The 24,632-nt window shown below is 39.5% G+C and overlaps 1 protein-coding gene across 1 annotated transcript in view; it reads right to left on the reverse strand.

Moving 5' to 3' along the window:
- The window catches only part of LOC129939530 (focadhesin), a 32,306-nt gene extending 9,899 nt beyond the window's left edge, over window positions 1-22,407 (reverse strand). Inside the window, exon 1 of the mRNA XM_056047572.1 lies at window positions 21,843-22,407. Within this exon, the coding sequence (XP_055903547.1) occupies window positions 21,843-22,114 (272 nt within the window). The 5' untranslated portion in view covers window positions 22,115-22,407. The remainder of the gene's footprint in view (window positions 1-21,842) is intronic.
- Between the last annotated feature and the right edge of the window lie 2,225 nt (window positions 22,408-24,632).

The raw sequence follows: 24,632 nt of genomic DNA on the forward strand, positions 1-24,632 counted from the left end.
AGAATAGATTGCAAAAGGTTAAAATTGGTGAAAGCTTAAGTGCGAGTAATTTTCTAAACCTAGGTGTTCCCCAAGGATATGTCCTTGGACCTATTTTATATCTTGTTTACATAAACTCTCTTTTTTATCAAAGTTTTTCCGGTAAAGTGAAAGCTTTTGCTGATGATTTGGGTATTGCATATGTTTCAGATAACCCTCTGAATTTAATTGCAGATATTAATGATGTTAATACTTTACGCAAATGGTTTGCCTGTCATAAGCTAACTGTCAGTAATAAAACCAAATGTATGTACTTTAGTTTGAGTTCCCGTGTATGTCCTGATCTGGATGTTGTTTTTCATGTTTCTAATTGTGAACGACATTGTGACCTTACTTGTAAAGGGTGTCCCAAAATTAACGCAAGATTTGAATTTGCCGCCATTTGTGCAGTGAAGTGTTGGCAACCCTGAAAAAAAGCAATTTGACAGCTAACAGTATAGGGTTATTAAAAATGGAGCGTTACACGCTAGAACAACGTGTCTTCATTATTAAAGAATATTTCAAAAATAGTGAAAGCTTGGCGGCTGCAGTTCCAAAAATTTCATACAAAATATGGTCGGAATAGTGTTTTAACTTCGTCAACTGTGAAGAGATTAATTGAAAACTTCATGGAGACTGGATCCGTTGGAGACGCCAAACACACTGGTCGTCCAAAAACAAGCCGTTCAAATGTGAATGTCGAAGCAGTGCGTGAGAGTGTTGCTGACAATCCAGGAACCCCAATTCGACGTCGTGGACAAGAATTGCAAATTTCAAGAACCTCTCTACAGCGTATACTCACCAAAGATCTGTGTCTTCATGCTTACAAAATTCAATTAACACAACAATTGAAGCATAATGACCATGGAGAGAGAAGAGAGTTCGTTGAATAGATTATTGAACATCAACAAATGGACCCTGATTTTTCGAGCTAAATCATCCTAAGCGATAAAGCACATTTTCATCTTGATGGCTTTGTCAATCGCCAAAATTGCCGCATTTGGGGTTTGGAGAACCCACATGTGATTGTCGAAAAACAAATGCATCCACAACGCGTGACTGTATGGTGTGGATTTTGGGCTGGAGTCATAATTGGGCCATATTTTTTTGAAAATGATGCTGGTCAAGCAGTGACGGGTTCTCGATATCGCGACATGATTACACAGTTTTTTCTGCCAAAATTGGATGATATTGATGTGTCCAATATGTGGTTTCAACAAGACGGTGCCACATGTCATACAGCCCGTGAAACAATTCAATTACTGCATGAGACATTTCCAAGTCGTGTACTCTCTCGTTTCGGTGATCAAAATTGGCCTCCTAGATCGTGTAATTTAACACCATTAGACTTCTTTTTATGGGGTTATTTGAAATCACAAGTCTTTGTCAACAAGCCCACAACCACAACCCGTGCATTAAAGGAGGAGATTCAACGCTGCATCAACGAAATTCAGCCACATTTATGCAGAATGGTCATGGAAAATTTCAACAAAAGAGTGCGCATGTCCGATGTGTTATTCCATACATAACCCTATCCTATGTACTTTACGAGTCAATAAAAATATAGCTTTAAAAAGACTAAAAACGGCGTTTTCTATTTAATTCAAATCTTGCGTTCATTTTGGGACACCCTTTATAACATATTTCAAAAGATGCGCAATATTATTTGTAAAAACAAATTATTAAATTTAAGAAAATGTTAAAAAATTATATTAAAGTTATTATTTAAATTTTAAAAAAGGTAAGCTAAATAAAATATATCTGACCAATAAAAAACTCTCAAGACCAGAATTTGAACTAATAAAGGAAGTTCAAGTATGTTTTGTTGTTATTTATGTGTGACGTGATAGGCCGCGGTTACGGCCATAGGTAATTAACACTACTAGGCTAAGAAGTCGGATGTATAATATATTCAGTTTATTACCCTAAACTAGCGTTTGGTGGACGAGGGTTGGTCGTTGCCTAACAATGGGAAAACGTGTACACTCATTTCAAACATTTTTCTTCTGTGGGTTTACATGCCACAAAATATGTTCCTTATTTCGCAGGAAGAACTAAACAAAAACATAGATAATAGATTGGATGTGATGTGGTGACGAAAGACTAGAAACAAGCTGGCAAACGACAGGTGAGAAAAAAGCAATTGGACCGCCTTGCCTATGTTAGTGGTCAATCTGAACAATGGAGCTCATGTTCAGTTTATAATTATTTGATGGTCGGTTATGCTTATTAGTCCTTGTGTACTTTTTTCTTGTACATGATTTAAGAGTAATTATTTATGCCTCTGAGATATGTTTGGCCTTACAAGTAATTCGTAATTTTAATTACAGTCTTTTTTTTGGGGTGGGTTCTTAATTGTTCTATATTTTATAATACAATTTATCAAAGCAATTAAGCTAAAATTGCGTGAGCTTTTATTCTCTACCAAACTACAATTTCACTCGCAATTCAATACTCAATTCTTATCTTTGAAATAGTTACAACACTTTTCATAATAAACTTCCAAAAATACAAACAAAATAAGGGCGCCTTTAACTTCAAGCCCCATATTGTTAAACAAAAAATATAATATTGTGATATATGATACTTGACTTCAAGAAAAGGGAATCGTTATAAATCACGATAAAATCTAAAATTTTCACCTTTTGACCGTGATTGACATTAGAGTAAGAAATAGTGGAATTCACTTTGCCTTTGGACCTGTCCCAAGGTGTTATTGTTTTTTTTCTTTTGCTTACAAATAGCTTGAAAAACATTTACCTTCGCAACAAGGAAACAAACCAGACGAAAATTCTTTATTTCATTGTAGTTAACGACTTGGTCGCACAAACATGCTAGGCGGTAGATGGTTTGATAAAATGTATGCAACGACAAAAGGTTAATAAGTTTTAATTTATTCATTGGAATAGTATAATGGCACAAATTGGTCTCTCATACTTGTTCTTTTAACATTTTAAACAAAATGAAATGAAATCAGAGATGAACTTTATGCTTACTTTCGCAGATGTAATTTTTGTTCATACAAATATTTGTTGTCTTCCTTTCTTTGTCAAAATCGAAAAAGGATCGCTGAGGTTTTGGGTTTTGTGTCATTTATCAAATTAAATGCAACTGTTTTTCTCATGCCTTTATGTTAAGTTAGGTTAAAGTGGCTTTCCGTGATGAACTAGGACACACTTAGGCAAGTTTAATGGCCTTTTTGATACCAGATGAATCTTGAGCCTTTCTTCTTTAGTTGGAGTCCCTTCCTTTTTGGATGCGGCTTTGTCATTGAAGCCAGACTTAGGCAAGAAGTCTTGAGCTATAGCTGCATCAATGAGCGCCTCATGACCATTCACATCAAGGCTTAATTCGGCAATATTAGCCTGATATGCGCACACGCCCCCACAGAAGAGAAGGATGACAACACCAAAGATATGTTCTTCGAGCTCTTAGACAAAACATATGAGCATTGTCTTAGATGCGATATTAAACTTGTCCTGGGCGATTTGAATGCCAAGCTAGGAACGGAATACATCTTTGGTGGAATAATCGGGAAAAACAGCCTGCACGACATCTTTTCCGACAACGGATTCAGGCTCATAGATTTTGCTGTGGGGCGAAACGTCATGGTAGCCAGTACGCGTTTTCCGCACTTGAACATCAACAAAGGAACTTGGAGTTCTCCAGATCAATTTTCCGTCAACCAGATTGACCATATTGCGATCGACGCCAGACACGCTTCCAGCATCATGGATGTCCGAACTTTCCGAGGATCTAACATCGACTCGGACCACGACCTCGTTGTAGCCAAGGGAGCACTTCGGGTCTCCAGACCCAAGGCTAAACAGGGAGATGCTGGAAGAAGGTACAACGTCGAACGGTAAGAGAACGCCAAATCCTTTTCCGACCGTGTTACAAGTAACCTCTGTAATCAGAGAAGCCGCCTCTGATGCGCTGGGTTTCAAGCCAACAAGAAACCCCTGGTTTGTTGAGGAATGTCGGCAGGCAAATGCAGCCAAACAACAGGCACGAAAAGCGGCGAGAGCTGCTCATGTGTTCTATGAACAGAAGAGGCGAGAGGAACGCCGACTTCTCAGAAGGAATAAGAGAGGACATGAGAATCGTGCGGTCGAAGATGAAGCAGGAATGAAGTTCGAAAGTTTTATGAACAGGTGAAACGAAATTCACAGGTACATAAACCTAGAATCGAAGGCTGCAAAGACGAAAGTGGAAACATCATAGTGGAATCGCAATCAGTGCTGAGGATATGGAAGGACCACTTCTGCAGACTGTATAACGGTGACAAGAACCGAATTCCGCTGTCAGGCAGGATGATCCATTCAACATAGACGACGAAAGCCAACAATCCCGTCCTCCCGACTTAGACGAAGTAAAACTTGCCATACCTAAGCTGAAGCTTATAAAGCCGCTGAAGCGGATGGCTTGAATGCCGAGCTTTTTAAAGCAGCTGTAAGATATGGTCGGAAGAAGACATGCCCGATGAATGGAACCTCAGTATTGTTTGCCCGATCCTGAAAAAAGGAGACCCTCTTAACTGCACCAACTCTAGAGGATTCAGTCTACTTAATATCGCCTATAAAACCTTCTCTGCCGTAATATGTGAACGTCTTAAGCCCATTGTCAACAAAGCGATAGGCCCTTATCAGTGTGCTTTTAGACCAGTAGAGGCCACAGTCGATCAAATATTCACATTACGGCAGATCGTGGAAAAACCCAAGAACACCAAATCGACACCCACCGTCTTTTCATCGATTTCAAGGCCGCATATGACAGCCTCTACAGGGGCGAGCTGTATAGAGCCATGATGCGCTGTCATGCGATTTTTTTAAAATCGTACTTAAAAGAATAGTGCAGAGCTCACACGTCAACACTAGAGGCACTATTTTTCAAAAGTCTGTCCAAGTACTAGCATATGCTGATGACATTGGCATAATCGGAAGAACTCAGCGTGATGTCAATGGGGCTATTGTGAGTATTAAGGCAGATGCGGAAAAAATGGGTTTAACGGTTAATGAGGGCAAAACAAAGTAAATGCTGTCGCCAAGAAGGGACCTACAACACTGACGTCTTGGTCAAAACGTCACCATCGACAACTTTGAGGTAGGCAAGGACTTCGCCTATCTAGGCTCCGCTGTAAACGCAGAAAACAACACCAGCGCTGAGATCAAACGCAGAATAACTTTTGCCAACCGCTGTTTCTATGGGCTAAGTGCTAAGAAAGCAATTGAGTGGTAAAGTCCTCTCTCGAGGGACCAAAGTGTTGCTTTATAAGGCCCTTATCATCCCCGTCCTGCTATACGGTGCAGAAGCATGGACTATGACAAAAGCGGATGAAAGCACCTTGGGTCGGTTCGAGAGAAAAGTTCTTCGTGTGATCTACGGTCCCGTATGCATCGAAGGGGAGTGGAGGGGAAGATGGAACGACGAGCTGTACAGCGACGTAGACTTAGCCAGAAGGGTAAAAGTCCAACGACTAAGATGTTTGGGTCACGTAGAGCGCATGGAAACCAATGTTCCGGCCCGGAAAGTTTTCGAATCCACACACACAGGACAGCGCAGTAAAGGAAGACCGCGTCTTACGTTTTTGAGCTAGAACAGGGCATGTATAGAGGAGGTGAAGAATTGTTTCCTCCCTTTCCTCATCCACCAATGAGGAATCACACACGAGGAACAGCAAGTGAAGGATGTTCCTTGGCTTTACAAGCATACAACGATATTTCGATTCAAGAATTCAAAACTTACAACATCCGTTTTACGATACTACCGATGTATTTGAATTGTAACAACTGGGAAGACGACTTCGAAAAATTAGCATAGCATTATATTCAATAGTATAAATGCCTCAAACGTTATGCTAATTGGAGATTTGAATGCGAGAGTTGGAACACAGGCAGGAGTGATTAATTATTTAAGAAGTTGCCGCAGACAATCAAAAGATTCTTGCTCTAACGTACGAGGAAAGAACCTATTAGAGTTCTGTAATACATTTGGTCTGCGCATACTAAATTGAACCAGTGCCGGCGCGGCGGCTTGTCAGGACATTTAACGTTTGTGGGCGGCCAATAATCAGTGGTCGATTATGCTATCATAGGAGAAGATTGGGAACTTAGCCGCACAATTATTTTATTTAAACTTAAAGCTCTTATTTTTTCACCATTTTTCTTAGCTTAGATCAAATCTTACCTTAAAAACAGATCCTATGAGGTGTAGAAACTGTCAGTTAAAACATTTTGTTGCTCAAGCTGGTGTTCCAAAGGGAATCCATCTTGAAGCTTTTCTGTTCATCCTGTTTATTAATTAAGTAAAGTTTTTATTTTGTCTGATGACATGAAGATTTTTGAAATATTATAGTAAAAGAAATCGTATTCTTTTACAAGCCGACATTGATAGTTTCATATTTTGGTGTGGGAAAGATAGCCTTGCTCTTAACCATTTAAAATGCCAGACGGTAAATTTTACTTAAGAAGCGAATCGGAAATGTATTTTATTTCGCAGCAAAACTCTTCCGCGTCTTCATTTACTATCAAATTCATAAAAGATTAAGTCAATAAGGCAGCTCTATGCTTGGTTTAATAAAACGTATGGTCTCCCCATTACGAAATTCATCGTTTTTTATCAATCAATTGAAAATAATTTCATACGCTTTGTCTTAAGGGTCTGCCTATTAATGATCCTTATGACAAAGACCCTTTCCACTAAAATAGTTTATTACGCGTTTTTTTGGAATACAACACCCTTAATTAATATAGTTTCTGAATTGGGAGTTAACTTTTTGTTTGTTTAGTTTATTCCTTGAAGTCTGTATTTACAAGTTAATTGAGTGGTAATTGTATGGCCCATTAACTTAATAGCAATATGTTTCCCTGTGATGTATTTTACCTGCAAGAATGGACGTTATACTTTCTAATAAAAAGACCATTAACTTAAAGTTCTAATAAGGTCACAAAATTTATGGAGAAAACATATTGTCCTCTCTCTAGCACCTTTTTTATTTTATGTGTAAAATGTTTTTAATTTGTCAAAATAGGTTTTGCCAAAAAAGAGAAAGACCTTATTCTAACCCCAAAAACAATGAAATTAACCTATTAAATTCCATAGTTGACAATACTGGTAAACCCTGTTAATCATGAGCTGCAAAGTTTCCGGTGATTGCGCAAACATGGCGCTCCACCGAAATTCACTCCACCCAGCAGGTAGTCTAAAAGGTCATCAATTAATAATTCAAACAAGGTAGGGCTTAAAACAAACCAGTCTGGGAATTCTTCAACTGTCCCAACAGCCGCCCTTGTTCCGCTACATAGGTGCTCAAGAACGCGACCAAACTTCAATGATATCCCGAAACTATACAGCTTAAAGAATAGTGCACCTACATCGATTGTATCAAAAGATAAAAAATACATAAAGCTTTTTTTTTGTTTCAAGAAATTCTCTGCCAAGCTCCTGAATATAAAAACATTATCTATTGCTGAATATCCAGGTCTAAATCCCGCCTGGAACTCCCTCAGCAAGTTTCCGGTCTCAATCCACTTAACAAGACACTTATGCATCATTGTTGTAAATATCTTTTAAGATGCATTTAAAAAGGAAATCCCTCTGCAGTTAGCTGCATAAAATAACGATCCTTTTTTGCGGATTGGAAATATAATATCATCCCGAAATTCATCTGGCAAAAATTATCCCCCCAAAACTGTATTTAAAAGTTTTAAAAGGTGCTCTTTGGGATGACAGTCCCGTATTTAAAAAATTCCACTGGAATACCATTCGATCCGGCGGCTTTTATATCTTTAAGCGTATTCAGCTAAGTGTAAATGCACAGTCCAGAGAGTCGACTACAAATCCAGGTGCTGCAAATTGCCACTTTGTCGGCGTTATTAAAGGATTTAAAAGATGCTTCGAGAGAAAAATTCTTTTGGGTGATTTTTGGTCCCATACGCATAGATGGAGAATGGAGGAGAAGATATAACGACGAACTGAACGGGCTGTACAGCGACAATGACCTAGTTAGCAGAATTAAAGTCCAACGGCTTAGATGGCGGATGTTCAAATGGTAGACATGTGCATTCAAGAGGACACAAGCGTCCACAGGTTTTTCTCAAAACCCACCTCTGTCTATCAACTCCTACTCTCACCTCCCCGCGGTGAACATCGGGTGCCTAGTACCTCAACTGGAGATTGGGTTCCAACCCCAGTGGAAAGTTGTTGGGGGCAGCAAACGAGAGAGGGGGGGAGAGGTGTTTCCACTAAGGCACCTCTCCTTATCCAGGCGGCAGCGGACGAATTCTCGAGATAGAATCAACGGTGGCGTCTACAGTTCCAGTAAGGTCGAACTACTTAGTGAACACCTTATAGGGCTTCTTCGACATATTCGGAGCCCAGGCCTATAAGGAGCGGTTCATCCGGCTCCCCTTCCTTGGAGTTATACTAAGGATCTGGCCCTCCAGGTTGGGGGTTGTGCCGTCGGGGTGACTTCCTGGCCACGTAAAAACATCATAGTTTCGAAGCAAGAACAAGCCTCGGATACGGACGGATTCACTGTTGACAACCCACGCAAACGAAATAAGGACAACGCACTTCGGATATGTACGTGGAATGTTAGGTCCCTTAACAGACCACGTGCAGCCGAACAATTAGCGGAAGCCCTAAACTGCTGCAAGGCAGATATTACAGCCATCCAAGAAGTGCGATGGGATGGATCGGGCAAACGCAAACTAAAAGACTGCGATATCTACTACGGCGACTGCTACCGAGAACAAAGACAGCGTCTATTTGGGTGTGGATTTGTTGTTGGAACTAGGCTCAGGCAAAAAGTCTTGAGTTTCAACAGTGTGAGCGAGCGCATCACGACAATCCGCATCAAGGCTAAATTCGCCAACATAAGCCTAATATGCGCGCATGCCCCAACAGAGGAGAAAGATGAAGACACCAAAGATATGTTCTTCGAGCTCTTGGACAAGACATATGAGCAGTGCCCTGGCTATGACATTAAAATTGTCTTAGGAGATTTTAATGCCAAGCTAGGAAGAGAAGACATCTTTGGTGGCATAATCGGGAGATACAGCCTGCACGACACTACCTCCGACAACGGATTCAGGCTGGTCGATTTCGCTGCGGGGCAAGACGTTCTGGTAGCTAGTACGCAGTTCACGCATCTTAATATCCACAAGGGGACATGGAAATCTCCTGATCAATCAACCGTCAACCAGATTGACCACATTGCGATCGACGCACGACACTTCTCCAGTATCCAGGATATCCGAACATTCCGAGAGGCCAACATTGACTCGGACCACTACCTCGTTGTAGCCAAGGTACGGCTACGGATCCAAGCCAAAACAAGGAAGTACTGTGAGAAGATTCGACGTTAGAAGGCTACAATCGCAAGAGACTGCCATGTCCTTTTCCGATCGAGTCTCTAATAACCTCCTAAGGAGTCCTATGCTGTCTGCATTAACCATTGAAAACCAGTGGGAACACAATGAAAGGACGAGAGCTGCTCGCGAGCTCTACGAGCAGAAGAGGAGAGAGGAACACCGGCTTCTTAGACGGAAAAAAAGAGAGCATGAGAAGCGCGCGATCGAGGAGATAGAGGGATGTCACAACAGGAATGAGGTTCGTAAATTTTACCAAAAGGTAAAAAAAACCTCCCAAGGGTACCAGCCACGAACCGAAGCCTGTAAAGACGATCAAGGGAGCATCGTAGTAGAACCACAGTCGATGCTGAGAATATGGAAAGATCACTTCTCCAAATTATATAACGGCGATGACGAACCGAATTCCGCTGTAAGGGAGATAGAACCACTCAACCTCGGCGACGCAGATCAACAATTCCGCCTACCCGACCTTGACGAAGTGAAGATAGCTATACCTAAACTTAAGTCAAACAAAGCTGCTGGAGCTGAAGGCATCGCTGCCGAACTATTCAAAGCAGCGGGCGATGACTTGGTAGGGAGCATGCACCAACTCATCTGCAAAATATGGTTGGAAGAAAGCATGTCCGATGAGTGGAATCATAGTTTGCCCGATACATACAAAAAGGAGACCCTCTAAATTGCGCCAACTACAGAGGCATCAGTCTCCTTAACATTGCGTATAAGATCCTCTCTACCGTACTATGTGAACGTCTGAAGCCATTCGTCAACAACCTGATTGGTCCTTATCAGTGTGCCTTCAGACCAGGAAAGTCCACTATCGACCAAATATTCACACTACGGCAGATCTTGGAAGAAACACAGGAGCTTCAAATCGATACCCACCATCTCTTTATCGATTTTAAAGCCGCGTATGACAGCATCTATAGGGAAGAGCTCTACCGAGCAATGTCTAGTTTTGGCATCCCTGTCAAACTTATCCGTTTGTGCAGAATGACGATGGAGAATGCACGCTGCTCTATCAAGGTCGGAAAAGATCTTACCGATGCATTTGATGACAAAAAAGGTTTTAGACAAGGCGATGCACTGTCATGCGACTTCTTTAACATCGTTCTGGAAAGAATTGTGCAAAACTCAACCGTCAACACTAGAGGCACAATCTTCCAAAGATCCATCCAATTACTCGGATACGCAGATGATATTGACATAATTGGAAGATCAAAGCGTGATGTCAGTGGAGCGTTTTTGAGCATTGCGACGGAAGCGAAGAAGATGGGTTTAGTGGTCAATGAGGGCAAGACCAAGTATATGCTGTCATCAAAAAAGGACACTGAACGACGACGTCTTGGACAAAACGTCACCATGGACAGCTATAACTTTGAGGTAGTTAAGGACTTTGTCTACCTAGGCACCGCTATAAACACAGACAACGACACCAGCACTGAAATCAAACGAAGAATAACTCTTGCAAATCGCTGCTTCTTTGGACTTAGAAGGCAATTGAGAAGTAAAGTCCTCTCTCGAGCATGTAAAATCACCATATATAAGACACTCATCATCCCGGTTCTTATTTATGGCGCTGAGGCCTGGACCCTGTCAAAGAAAGATGAGAGCGTCTTAGGATGCTTCGAGAGAAAAATTCTTCGGGCGATTTTTGGTCCCGTACGTATAGATGGAGAATGGAGGAGAAGATATAACGACGAGCTGTACGGGCTGTACAGCGACAATGACCTAGTTAGCAGAATCAAAGTCCAACGGCTAAGATGGCTAGGTCATGTAGAGCGGATGGACATCAACGCTCCAGCCCGGAAGGTCTTCGAATCCAATCCCGAGGGACGGCGCAGTAGAGGAAGACCGCGACTCAGGTGGCGCACCCAGGTGGGAGAGGACCTCAACCAACTTGGCGTGCGAAACTGGAGACAGCTAGCTAGGGACCGAGCTGGCTGGAGACGCTTGTTGGTTGAGGTCCAGGTCAGCCCCGGACTGTAGCGCCACCTTAAGTAAGTAAGTAAGGCTTAGATGGCGAGGTCATGTAGAGCGGATGGACATCAACGCTCCAGCCCGGAAGGTCTTCGAATCCAATCCCGAGGGAAGGTGCAGTAGAGAAAGACTGCGACTCAGGTGGCGCACTCAGTTGGGTAAAGACCTCAATCAACTTGGCCTGCGAAACTGGAGATAGCTAGCTAGGGACCGAGCTGGCTGGAGACGCATGTTGGTTGAGGAACAGGTCCGCCCCGAACTGTAGCGCCACCTTAAGTAAGTAAGTTAGTATGTTTCTGTTCGCAAATGAGATTCTTGCTAAAAAATGCTACACTCTCACAACAAACTTGATCAAATGCTGGGAATGCAAGAAAGTTTTGGAATAGGCTTGTAGTTCGCTGCATGTTCATTGTTACCTTAATTGAAAATTGTGTGAGAAATGACTTCTTCCATATACTGGGAAATTTGTCTGATTTTAGGGAAAGTCTGAATATGAACGTAAGGGGTTCAACTAAAGCATTACCACACCTTTTCAATACTATTGGTGAAATACCATCGGGACTGATAGGTGTTTGTAAGTGAACTTAACAGAAAAGCAATCTGATGTTTTGTTTAAGTTGACAAGTTTCAAAAATATTTTAGGACCCTATTTCAAAGAGATGTCCATATCAGTAACATAACTAGAGAATAAACAAAATAGAAAGAGGGTTAAATGTACTGAAAGTTCTACATAAAAAGAGAAATTGACTGGGGACAGAATTTTTAAGGTAAGTTTTCCATGTTTTATTTCTTTTGTTTTGCCTTTTTGGACAAAATTAGTGCTTACTCAATTTGTACAAAGATTTCCGACAAATTTCTTCAACACAGCGCAGTTTTCTGTTAATTCGAAGCTGCCAATAAATGAGAACGCTGATTAATTTTCATTGAGTTGATTTATTGACCAATATGTGTAATAATTGTGATAAGTGCAAATATTGTTTTTGGTCGCTGTAATTTTTGCAATGAAACAATTTAGTTACATTAACTTTTCCATCGTTTCGGTAATGGTGGCTGCCTTTTTCAGGAGAACTTTATTAACCTTAAATACAATTAAAAATTGTATTACAAAATAATGTTTGTAATTTATTAAAATTAACTCTTTAAAATTATTTGTATATTTACATATCCTAAGTATGACAATAATACAAAAAAAAAACATCAATCCCTTCTTTCGCCAATACAAACAAACTGTATGGTTTGCCCACTCGAGAGCACGCCACATATAGTTTTCCGTGTGAAAACAGACAGGCCTCGTTTGGCCTTGAGACTTATTGACAGTCATTGCAAATTCCAATTTAATTGGAAATTAAAGGCGTTTGAATTGAATTGGCGGATCTGTGGGTATAATAGGGATTCGCGGTAATAATAATTTGTATTTACCTCAGGGTTTGTTATTTGAAATTATGACTTCGATAACATTTTTGCATTAATTTTTTAATTACTAATCGCATGCCATTGCACATTGCACAACCGTGATGGGTTCAAATTACGAATCAAAATTATTGGAATTCCAGTTCTTAATCATGCGGTGGCATGACTGATAAATCCAATTAGTTCAAAAATTTAGTTGGGTAATTTACAGCTTCAGCAGCATCACAAACTGTATCAAAAGATTTGTATGACACCAAGTCTCTTGGCAACAAATGTTGTATCTCGGGATTTAATTCGTTGAAAAGCACATTTGTTTGCTCTTTCTGCCAGCCACTTATGATTTGTATATTGTCTGTACACATAGGGAAATATCTGATCAATGAGAGCATCTTGTGAATCAATAATCGTGCAAAAATCGATCGGTAATTTTATGCATGTTTCATCTGTAGTAACATTTCCGTCGCCAATATCTGACAGTTGCTTTGAGAACGTTTCAGCGAATGGATCTTGAAGCATTTAAACAATCATATTTACTTTCAGTCGTACTTTTTCAACATTACGCCGCAGTGGCTATGATTTTAAGCACGCGTTGATCTCATCAGCGTATAGTGAATGCGGAGTAATGGGAAGTGTTTGTCTGAAATCACCTGAACGAAGTAACAGAGACCGCCAAATAGTCTGTCATTGTTTTGTACATTTTCAATGCCCTGTTCAACGTCTCAAGCGAATGTTTGTGTGCTATAGTGCATTCATGCCAGATAATAATTTTACACTGTTTCAGCATTGTGGAATACATTGCACACCGTGTCTGGGTTATTTTGAATATTTAGTGGCAGTTTAAATACTGAAGGAGCTGTTCTGCCTCCATCCAATAATTGATCGTATTTAAGCAATAATTAACGAAATAATGAATGTTTCGCCAGTTTCACCTCGTGCATCCGAAAAAAAGTGCACCTTGTTCTGCCGAAACTGCGAGCAAGATGTATTTAAAAGTTTTTCTTTGTTCTTCATTCATAAGTGGGAGATTGCGAGCAACAATCGCTGCCATTTCTACAATATTGCATTGTAGTTCACGATTCATTTCAGTGTCTATAAAATCAGATGCATTTAGAGTATTAAGTTGGCAATGATAACGTAAAGATCCATACCATAGCACTTAGGAATATAAAAAAAGATAAAAACCTATTCTCAGACCTAGCGAATGTATATGCAAAATTTCATTGAAATTGGTTAACCCGTTTCGGAGGAGTATAGCAACTTACGCTGTGACAGGAGAATTGTATATACTAGATTTGCACTTCGAAGAATGAAGTTAAGTCTGAATTGAATAGAGCACAAATTACATTTAATAAGAAAAAAGAGAACAATAGACAGCAGAGATGTTTTGTGTGTCTTTTTCTTGTGATTAATTTTCAGCTTTAGAAATATATTGAAGAAGTAGTATGTTGAAGAAGTAGAAGTAGCAAAAGACACACTGCATTAGTGATCTCATGGTTTATCTTTACGAACAGTGGAACAAATCTTTACATTGTTTTGGAGAGAGTAAGATTTTTACAATTCATATTTAAATGGCTTTTGATAGCGTTTGACATCAAGCTCTCTTATCGAAAATACGTGCTTTTCGTATTGTTGTGTAAGAAGTTACTTTCGGACCGTTCCATTTAAGTAGTATTGGACGGGATCGAAATTGATATCCACAAAATAAACGCTGGTGTGCCCCAGGGCTCTATTTTGTCTCCGACTCTCTTCCTTATATTCATAAATAATCTTTTGTCTGAACCACTACATTGTTTCGCTGATGACAGTACTCTCTCCTTCTGTTCTTCGAATGTGAACTACCAATTGCAGTGTATGATAAGCTTAAGCTAATCTTGACAGCATTGTTCATTGGGGAATCAAAAACCTTGTAGAATTTAATGCTTCGAAAACTCAATGCTGTGTACTGTCATACAAATTAAACCCTCTTCCACTATCCGTGGGTGGTACTTGTATCGAGGAGACTAACCAGCTTTCAGTTTTAGGTTTTGTGCATCACAAATTCGACATTGTCAAAAATGCTGCTAAGTGTTTAGGTTCTCTCAAAAGAAACCAGAAGTTTTATACCACTTCTAATCTAGCTATAATTTACAAAACTTTAATGTTTAGGCGTAATAATGTACTTGAATCTTTTGTAATGTCTAACCGGGACATTTGCTTCTTTTGCACAACGACACAACGTATCATGCCTATCATTGTTTTATCGTTATTTTTATAAACAATGCTCTAGTTGTTGCTTCAACCAACAATTATGGATTTTTTTACAAAATTAAAGTAGTCAATTTTTAGAGAAAGAACAACTTTAATTTCCTGAAAAATAGTTAAAATTATATAATAACAATTCACATACCATCATATTTTCTATTTTCTTACGTTTATTTTCCGGTTTATATTTTAAATTATATATTATTATATAATTTAGCCGTTCGGATTCGGCCTTAAATTGTAGGTCCCTTCCATTCCTGACAACAGTACTCGCACACAGGAATGGTTGAGAGTTGTAAGACACTAGGCCCTGGTTCACAACGGACTGTTGCGCCACCCCATATTATTTTTTAGTTAATTGCTTCTAGCGTTTTTTCTAAAATTTTAATTTAAGCTTTACTTCACTTGTGTTTCTTTTCAAAATGGTGAATAAATGCATAAGGCTATGTTTCCGGTGTTCATTAGTTAAACTAAACGTTTAAGAGTGAGATAGATATTAGACTTAGTATAATATATATTGCGCCTTTTCTTGCGATTAAAGAAATTGGAAACAGCATAGAAGAAGAAGAACAACTAAAGGAAGATCAAAATATTGTAATAAATGTCTGTCTCTGTCCTTCTATATAAAAATAAAAGTTAGTTTTTTGGTTCATGACATTCGAAATCGAAAAAAAAAAATATATTCCGTTTACAAAAAAATCATCAAGTTAGTGATAGTGGTACATTTTTTTATTCTCTATCTCCTGTCATCGTTGAATCGCTGTTGCTGTTGTCGCTCGCAGTTGTTCGTTGTTTTGTTGTTGGTTCGAGTTTGCTTTGAATATTCTTCGGTGGGAATAATTTATTTAGCATGGAGGCCTTAAAACGTCAACGGGCAGCGCTGAAAAGGCAAATAACGAGGATATTTACATACTGTGATTCAGCGGCCACTTCATTAGCTGAATCCACTCTACGACAGGCTAAGTTGGAGCAATATATGCAATCATATGAGCGCATCCAAAACGAAATTGAAGCCGTCGTCGAAGAAGAGCATTTGGAAGGTGAAACACAGTATCGCGTAGAATTCGAAAATACATTTTTCTCGGTACACACAAAATTAACAGAATTGTTACAAAGTCAAAGATCGAGTGATTCGCGATTCGAAGAAGAAAATGATATCGGTAAAGCCCTCAAATCGCTAATGGAAAATCAGTGCGCGTTAAACGATGTTGTGAAGTCGCTATCCGAATCTTCACGGCGTTCAATAACGATCAACACAAACGAAACGATAGCAAGACTTCCAGATTTGAAAGTGCCAGAATTTAATGGCAAATTTGACGAGTGGGTTCGGTTTCGCGATCTTTTTACGTCGTTGATTGCATCAAAAGAAAAACTCACGGGTGTCGAAAAATTAGAATATCTCCAGACATGGCTCAAAGGAGATGCATTATCGATTATAAAGCACCTTACCCCAAGCAACGACAATTTTAATGTCGCGTGGAATTTAGTGAAGGCCTGTTATGATAAACCGCAGTTTATCATGGTCGCCCATTTAGATAATATTTTTGATCAACCATGCCTTAAAGCAGGATCACTCAGTGAAATTAAACGCTTATTTACGGTCACCAGTGAAAACATTAACGCGTTGCGGGCATTAAAACTACCGGTTGATGCGTGGGATGTGCTGATGGTGTATTTCTTATCCAAAAAACTAGATTCCGGGAATCGAATGCTATGGATTCGTTTCATTAAAAATAAATCAGATTCGACATTGTCAGATTTTAATCGGTTCTTAGGCGTACGTATTAACGAATTAAAAAGCCTCAACTTATCGAATATCGGTCATTCAAATGCTTACAAATCGGTTTCCAAAGATGTGGGAGCATTCTACTTACCCCATCATGCGATATTAAAGCCCACTAGTACTACTACTAAGTTAAGGGTCGTCTTTGACGCGTCATGTAAGTCCAATGGATTTTCCTTGAACGATTATTTGCGCGTCGGACCTACGATACAAAACGATTTAATTACAAATCTTGTCAAGTTTCGAAAACTTAAAATTGCGGTCAAGGCTGACATTGCAAAAATGTACCGTCAAATATTGGTAAACGCGAACGACGTACATTTCCAGCGTATAGTTTGGAGGAACAACGTTAGTGAAGAGCCGCGTGATTATCAACTCCAAACAGTTACATACGGTACGGCTTCCGCCTCTTTTTTGGCCACGAGGGTCTTAAAACAAATCGGCATCAATAATATAGCGAGATATCCGCGGGCTTCGGACAGCCTAATTAATGACTTTTATGTAGATGACTTTATGTCTACTTTCGATTCCATTGAAGATGCCACAAGTGTTAAAAATGATCTTTGCCATATTTTGAAACAATCGGGAATGGACCTTCGAAAATGGTCTTCAAACTCGCGAGAATTTTTAAATACAATCGATGCCGAGCATCAAGAGACAGCAACCGAGTTGTGTATTGGCGAGACTGGTGTAAAAAGATTATGGTTATGGTGGAACGTTGAAGTCGATTGCTTTGAGTTCCATGCATCGTTAAATACCCTACGTGCACAAGCCACAAAACGAGAAGTGTTATCGGACATTGCGCGCGTCTTCGATCCCTTAGGATGGCTTTCGCCAACAGTTGTCAAAATGAAGGTTTTCATGAAGCATCTTTGGCTAAGACAAATAGGGTGGGATGAGTTTATCCCTATGGACCTTTACAACAAGTGGTCAGAATTCAGATCGGATCTGGATTCCCTGCGTGTCATCCAAATTCCGCGTTGGCTGCATTCAAGTGAGGGGAAGGTTATGGAATTGCACGGCTTTGCTGACGCGTCAGAGTCAGCATATTCTGCTGCAGTATATTCCAGAGTGGTAGGACCCGACGGTATTCGAACTGCGCTCATTTGCGCGAAAACAAGAATTGCGCCAACAAAACCTACACTTACAATACCGCGCCTTGAACTATGTGGCTCTTTATTGCTAACGAAATTACTTAGCAAGGTAAAAGATGCCCTTATGATTCATGAAACCGAATGCTTTGCCTATACGGATTCAACAACCGTTCTTCATTGGATTCACGGATTCCCCCGACAGAGAAACGTATTTGTTGACAACCGAATTCCTCAAATCGTCAGTAAATTTCCTGTATCTATATGGCATCACGTACGAACGGCAGATAATCCCGCAGATTGTGCCACCCGCTGTATAATGCCACATTGCCTGACTAATTTGAACTTATGGTGGAACGGGCCGCGGTTTTTACGCAATGAGGTGATTACGTTTTCTACCTTGCCAGAATATAGTGAAAGTGCAAACGAATGCAAATTTGTCTGTTTAACTGAAACTCCGAACATTAAAAACTTTGAAATATCTACACGTTTCTCGAATCTTAACCGTCTTTTGCGCGTTGTTACGCGATGTATTCTTTTGTTTCGAAGACGACAAACACAAAATCCATCGCGAATTCACTTTCTTTCACCGCAAGATCTACTTTTGGCAAAAATCGCTCTCGTTCGGATCTCGCAAGGCCAGTACTTTCTCGACGAAATAAATTGTTTGAAAAACTTTGATGCGGTCTCGAAAAAGAGTAAATATCGATTTATGGATCCTTTTATCGACAAATTCGGAATACTCCGCGTAGGAGGGCGATTGAAAAACGCTTCAATACCGTTCGATCTTCACAAGGATGATCATTTTACGACGCTTATTGTCAGCGACTGTCATATAAGCAATATGCATGCCGGAATACGACAGATGACGTATCTTCTGCATCTTAATTATTTCATTCTCGGCGTTCATCATGTAATTAAACGATGCGTATATAAGTGCCCTACATGTGTACGACAACGAGGAATACCTTATCAACAGAAGATGGGCAATTCGCCCCAGCAACGATTGGAACCAGGAGTGACCTTCGGCAATACCGGCATCGATTATGCTGGGCTATTTACGGCCAGGTCTTGGAGAGGACGAGGTGCGAAGCAATATAAGGTGTACGTGGCCTTATTTATTTGCATGGCAACGAAGGCCATACATTTGGAGGTAGTCACCGAGCTTTTATCAGCAGCCTTCATAGCTGCATTGCGAAGATTTGTGGCCAGGCGTGGTAAGTGCCATACTATTTTTAGTGACAACGGCACAAATTTCATGGGCGCCAATCAAACCCTTCGCGAATGGGCGAATCTTCTCAATTCGGCCAGCTTTCAAACTGACGTCACAGGTGAACTTACCACCAACGGAATTAATTGGATCTTCTCACCGCCTCATGGTCCGCATTTCGGTGGACTTTGGGAGGCCGGCGTTAAAACATTAAAATTTCATTTACGAAGAGTGATGGCGAACACATCAGTGACCTACGAAGAATTTTCAACGATCTTGTGCCAAATCGAGGCATGTGCAAATTCAAGGCCATTGTGCGCTCGTTTTGAAGGTGATGTCGACCCTTTGATCCCAGCGCATTTTCTGATCTCGAGACCTTTGTTGACTGTGCCTGATCCAACCGATATAAACTGCAAAATTTCACTATAGAATAGGTGGCAATACCTGCAATCTCTTGTTCATGGTTTTTGGCAAAAATGGTCTCAAGATTACATCAACCAATTGCGCAAGAGGTCAAAATGGCAAGAGAAGTCTAAAAATATCGAAATAGACGATGTAGTCCTCATAAGGGATGAAAATCAACCACCATGCCGATGGCTTACCGGAAGAATCGTCAAAACCTATCCCGGACAAGATGGACTTGTACGAGTTGCGTCCGTCGTTACAGCTAAGGGTGAATTTAAGCGGCCAATTTGCAAACTATGTCCTCTATTACTTGGTTGAAGCCGGCCTTCAACGGCGGGAGGATGTTTACGCTGCAGCCTTAATGCGTTCGAACCCTAGACCGAAACAGCATAGAAGAAGAACAACAACAAAAGGAAGATCAAAATATTGTAATAAATGTCTGTCTCTGTCCTTCTATATAAAAATAAAAGTTAGTTTTTTGGTTCATGACTGCTACGAAGCACGCGTTTTTATTTTCGATCTGAACAGTCCACTTATTCGTTTCATTACGCATACAGAAATAGTACTGCCATTTAAGGTGGTTCCAAGTTCGCTTAACACTAGTAAAAAAGCAAGTTGCATTCCTCCCCTTAAACAATTCAACCGTAATATCCGTACTGCTAGGAATGCCCATCAGTTTACCTTTGAGCCCAATTTCGGACTAATGCTAACTACAGGGATTCTTTTTAAAGCCGAACTACACGAATGTGGAATGCTTTGCCAAACTATATTTCGCACTCATTGCAATGTGCAGGCATTCAAAACCAATGTGTATCGGTATCTGTCCTTTCCAATCCTCCCTTCCTAATTGCTCGCACTTTGAGCCTTAGTAAGGGTTTTAAGGTTATTTTAACATCCAGAGAAGATTGGGAGGATGACATCGTGTCGATAGGTTTCGACACAACCATCTTTACTGACGGCTCAAAGATGGAGAGCGGAGTTGGTTCTGTTATCTTTTCTGAGTCCACAAATGCAACCAAATCCTTCAGGCTTCCTGACTTTGCGAGCGTTTTTCAGGCTGAACTGCTGGCAATAAGGGAGGCATGTAAGATACTTAAACAAAACCCAAACCAAAACCGAAATGCGGCTATCTTTACAGACAGTCAGGCAGCTGCCAAAGCCATTAACTCGGCCATATCCTCATCTTAATTGGTCCAGCAATGTCGCGATGAGCTTGCGAGCCTGAATATTTACCTCGGTGCCACCCTGATCTGGGTTCCGGGCCATAGTGGTATCGTGGGAAATGAACGGGCTGACGAGCTAGCCAGGCAAGGATCGGCTCTTCATAGCTCACTTGCGTAAATGGTTAACATTCCTCTTGGTGCTATGAACGGTAAAATCTTTTCTATCTACCAAACTGAATCAAACCGAAGGTGGAGCAATTTACCCAACTGCATTATATCTAGGAAGATATGGCCCACCTATAACAAAAACCGTACAAACGATCTTCTATGCAGGCCAAGGCAAGACATAGCCAGGATTGTTGCGGTTTGTACCGGACATTGGCCTATAGGAGTTCATGCAGAGAAGTTGGGTATCTCTTACAACACCTTTTGCCGTAGCTGTAGTGACCAAAGAGAAAGTGAAACCATAATCCATTTCCTCCTCAAATGTCCTGCTTTTGGCAAACACTAGAATGAAATACTTTGGAAAAGCATTCTTTCACGAACTTGATGAGCTATATGAGACAAAGATTAGAGACCTAATCTTTTTTTCTCAATGCGACAAAATGGTTCAAACACAATCGCTATGAAGCTTCTCTATAAATCTATCCCTTTCAATCAAAGGTCAAACGAGTTTTTGGTATCAAAACGGCGCACTACAGCGCTAATTGGATCCCAGGCTAGGTTGCCTTGAGATCGTCATTTCTACCTACCTGAGGGAGAATATTTCTTTTTTAAGGTTTTCAACTATATTTAACCAAAAAGCAAGGATTTACTTTATCAATCCAGTACTTTTCCTGTTAAGTATTCATGTAAACAATATAAATATAAAATGTAGCTATACACGAGTAGGAAAACATTTCCGGATGAAGATTACAATCAATTCAAAAAGGAGGAAAGATTTAATCATAAAACATGTATTTCCCCTACCAGGACATGCAATGTGCCTACTCCCACTTTACTTCTTAGCTTTAGCCTCGAGTATTGATTGCACTTTATGTAAATTGCCGCAATCAGTTCAAGGTTAATATACATATTATAACTCTAACGTCTGACTATTGGTAGATTTAAGAATGATTGGTGGTTCAAAAAAAGAAGGCTTAACCCAAATAGACAATATGTATTTCTTACCTGGAATTAGGCAGCATAGAGATAAGCATGACCAGCACGTTATTTACATCGAGTATTCCAGATTCAACGAGTCGCACAAATGTTTGCGAACTCATAAGACTTAGCTGGATGATGTCCGATTTGCATTGGGTTTTTAGGAATTCAATTTCTTTGATATTATGTTCAAGAACTTTCTTCTCTTTACTTTCACAAATTTTCGCATAGATTTTTTCAAGCAATGCAGATATTTTCACAACCGAAGAATTCTTCGTAACACTTTTGAATTCATCCATATTTGCTCCGTATTGTAATTGCAGGAACTTTTATTTGGAGCACCTGCACTGTCCTAGTGAGTTCTTAGATGATGATGACCGACCGACCCGACGACGACCGTACGACTCGACTGGTTACTGGAATTTGTTTTGATTTGCGCTCTTGCTTTATGAACAGGCTGATTGTTCTTTGTGGCACTAGAAACTAGGTAGTTTAAGTACGCAAGACTTTAAATTAAAAATTAATAAATAAAATAACTCAACAAATCGCGTGCAATGAGATTTTTGCCGATTTGTTGTGTTTTATAAATTTATGTCAAAATCTGATACCATGGGAACAGATGTGTTTAGAGCGTTGACACGACGGTGTCTGTTATGATTTTTTGACAGCACACTTGGCCATGTTCATTTTTATGGGATCTCGAAAATATTGCAAAATGAACGCGCCTAAAATGGAGAACACTTAAACAATGCAATGCACGGATTTTATAAGAATATATTTTGCTCAAACGATTGGTTTATTTTATTTTGCGCGACTTATCTAGAGCATGTAGGCTTGGGCTGTACACATTTACTTATTGTCAAAATAAAGCAAGATGCAAAGGTCTTAAATGATAAATTTTAAAATTATAGCACTTCCTATAATAATCTGCATTTGACTTCTGTAACTTCGGTCGTTGTTAAAATTAACGATTGCGAGATAGAGAGAAAAGATCAAATGCAACAAGTGGGTCGTCTTTTTCAAGCAGCAAACAAGATGCGAGGTAATGGCATTTCCTTCAACAAGGATTACCATTTTAAGGCTCGATAGAGAAGAAGACTTATAAACAAAATGTCGTTCAGGCAACCGAATTTCGAAATTAATTAGAAATAAGAGGTAAAAAATGAAAATAAATGAGTAATATGTGTATAGTTTTTTTTTATAAAGAAAACAAAATCGAGAGCGATGAAGACGGAAAAATGACATATCTGAATCTGACAGATACCACAACATATAATTGGCAAACTATGATGCAACCGCATATGCTGTTTTGTACAGCGGCTTAAATAAACCAAGACAAAATGAACGTGTTCAGCGAATTTAATTGCAATGCCGTCAGACAAGAAAAATCAAAACTTAATAGTAAAAGCTTTATATATAAAAACCATAGTACGATTTCGTGTAGAAATTTTGTATATTTGTCATGTTTGAAGGATTTTGCTCAGGAATTATAATTGTAACTAATATGGGCATGTATATACATACACTGCCAGCCAGAAGCAGGCATTTTCGAAAAGTAAAATAGATATTTTTCCCGTTACATGATGGATTAGAAAAAAACAACTATGATAAAAGAAAAGCTATTTTGTTGACAACAAAATATAAAATTTGGGTATAGGAGAGATTAAGCTTATGACACTTTTATGACAAATTTTTAATTGAGTCAAGAATATGCGAAAATAAATCGGGTCATACGATTAGAAGCTTGGAATAAATCGACGTTGTTTTGTGAAGTTTCTTTTTTTTTGAAAAACGGTATAATTTATAAATGAATTGTTCTTCATTGAGTGTTTATAGAAATAGACAACAAAAAATGTTTGACAGTGGAGGAAAGAGCAAAAATAGATTTTCATTGCTCTAAAGGTCTTTAATTCTTTGATATAGCCGACAAAAAAAAATCAAAGTGATCATTGTGTCAGCAACCATTTAAAAAAACCATCGTCTTTCTTAAAAAATTATAAAAAATAAACATTTCCTCTGCCTTAGAATAGCGTCAAATTCAGCTTTATCGGCAGTTAAAACTAGGGAGAAAGCTAATGTTAAGGCCAGCTTATCCACTGTTAAATGCACAATTCGCCATGCTAAACACTTAAAGCGCCTGAAGTTTAAGAAAAAAACCACCACTTAATGATGCAACGAAGAAGCAACGCTCGTGTTTCGAGGAAGATCACATAAGCTGGGATGTGCAAAAGGGAATGATGGCAAATGATAGGCGGAAGGTTATTTTTTTCCGACGAAAAATTTAACTTAGATGGGCCAGATGGTTATAATTATTTTTCCATCACCTGAGAAAAGAGTAGTGATATTTAAACCGTCACAAAGCCTTCCTCCATGGATTTTTCAGCAGGAAAACGCTCCCATACACACAGTAAGAGGGGTAAATTCCCTAATTGCAAATCAAAACTTCCAGTTGCTGCATTGGCCACCATATTCCTCGGACCTTAACTAATTGAAAATGTGTGGGACTAGCTTACACGTAAGGTACATGAGGGAGGAAAGCAATACGATGACAAGGAAGCGCTAATTCATTGTATTGTAATATGTATACACTCTTTATCTCTTTTAATATCGTGTTATAGTAGGATAAAATAAGAGGCAACATATAGTGCTTCGTTAAGCATCAAATAATTAAGAGGAGAACTCGCTTCGTTAAGCATCGAAAAACATCTAGTGATTAAGAGGAGAACTAAAGGCCCAACTATAATAGACTTAACCGAAAGTAAGCTAATGTCAAAACCCAATGAAAAGTTAAGTCAAAACAAAAAGTAACCATAATGG

This window comes from Eupeodes corollae, chromosome 1, assembly GCF_945859685.1.
Source record: "Eupeodes corollae chromosome 1, idEupCoro1.1, whole genome shotgun sequence".
Taxonomy (NCBI): Eukaryota; Metazoa; Arthropoda; class Insecta; order Diptera; family Syrphidae; genus Eupeodes; species Eupeodes corollae.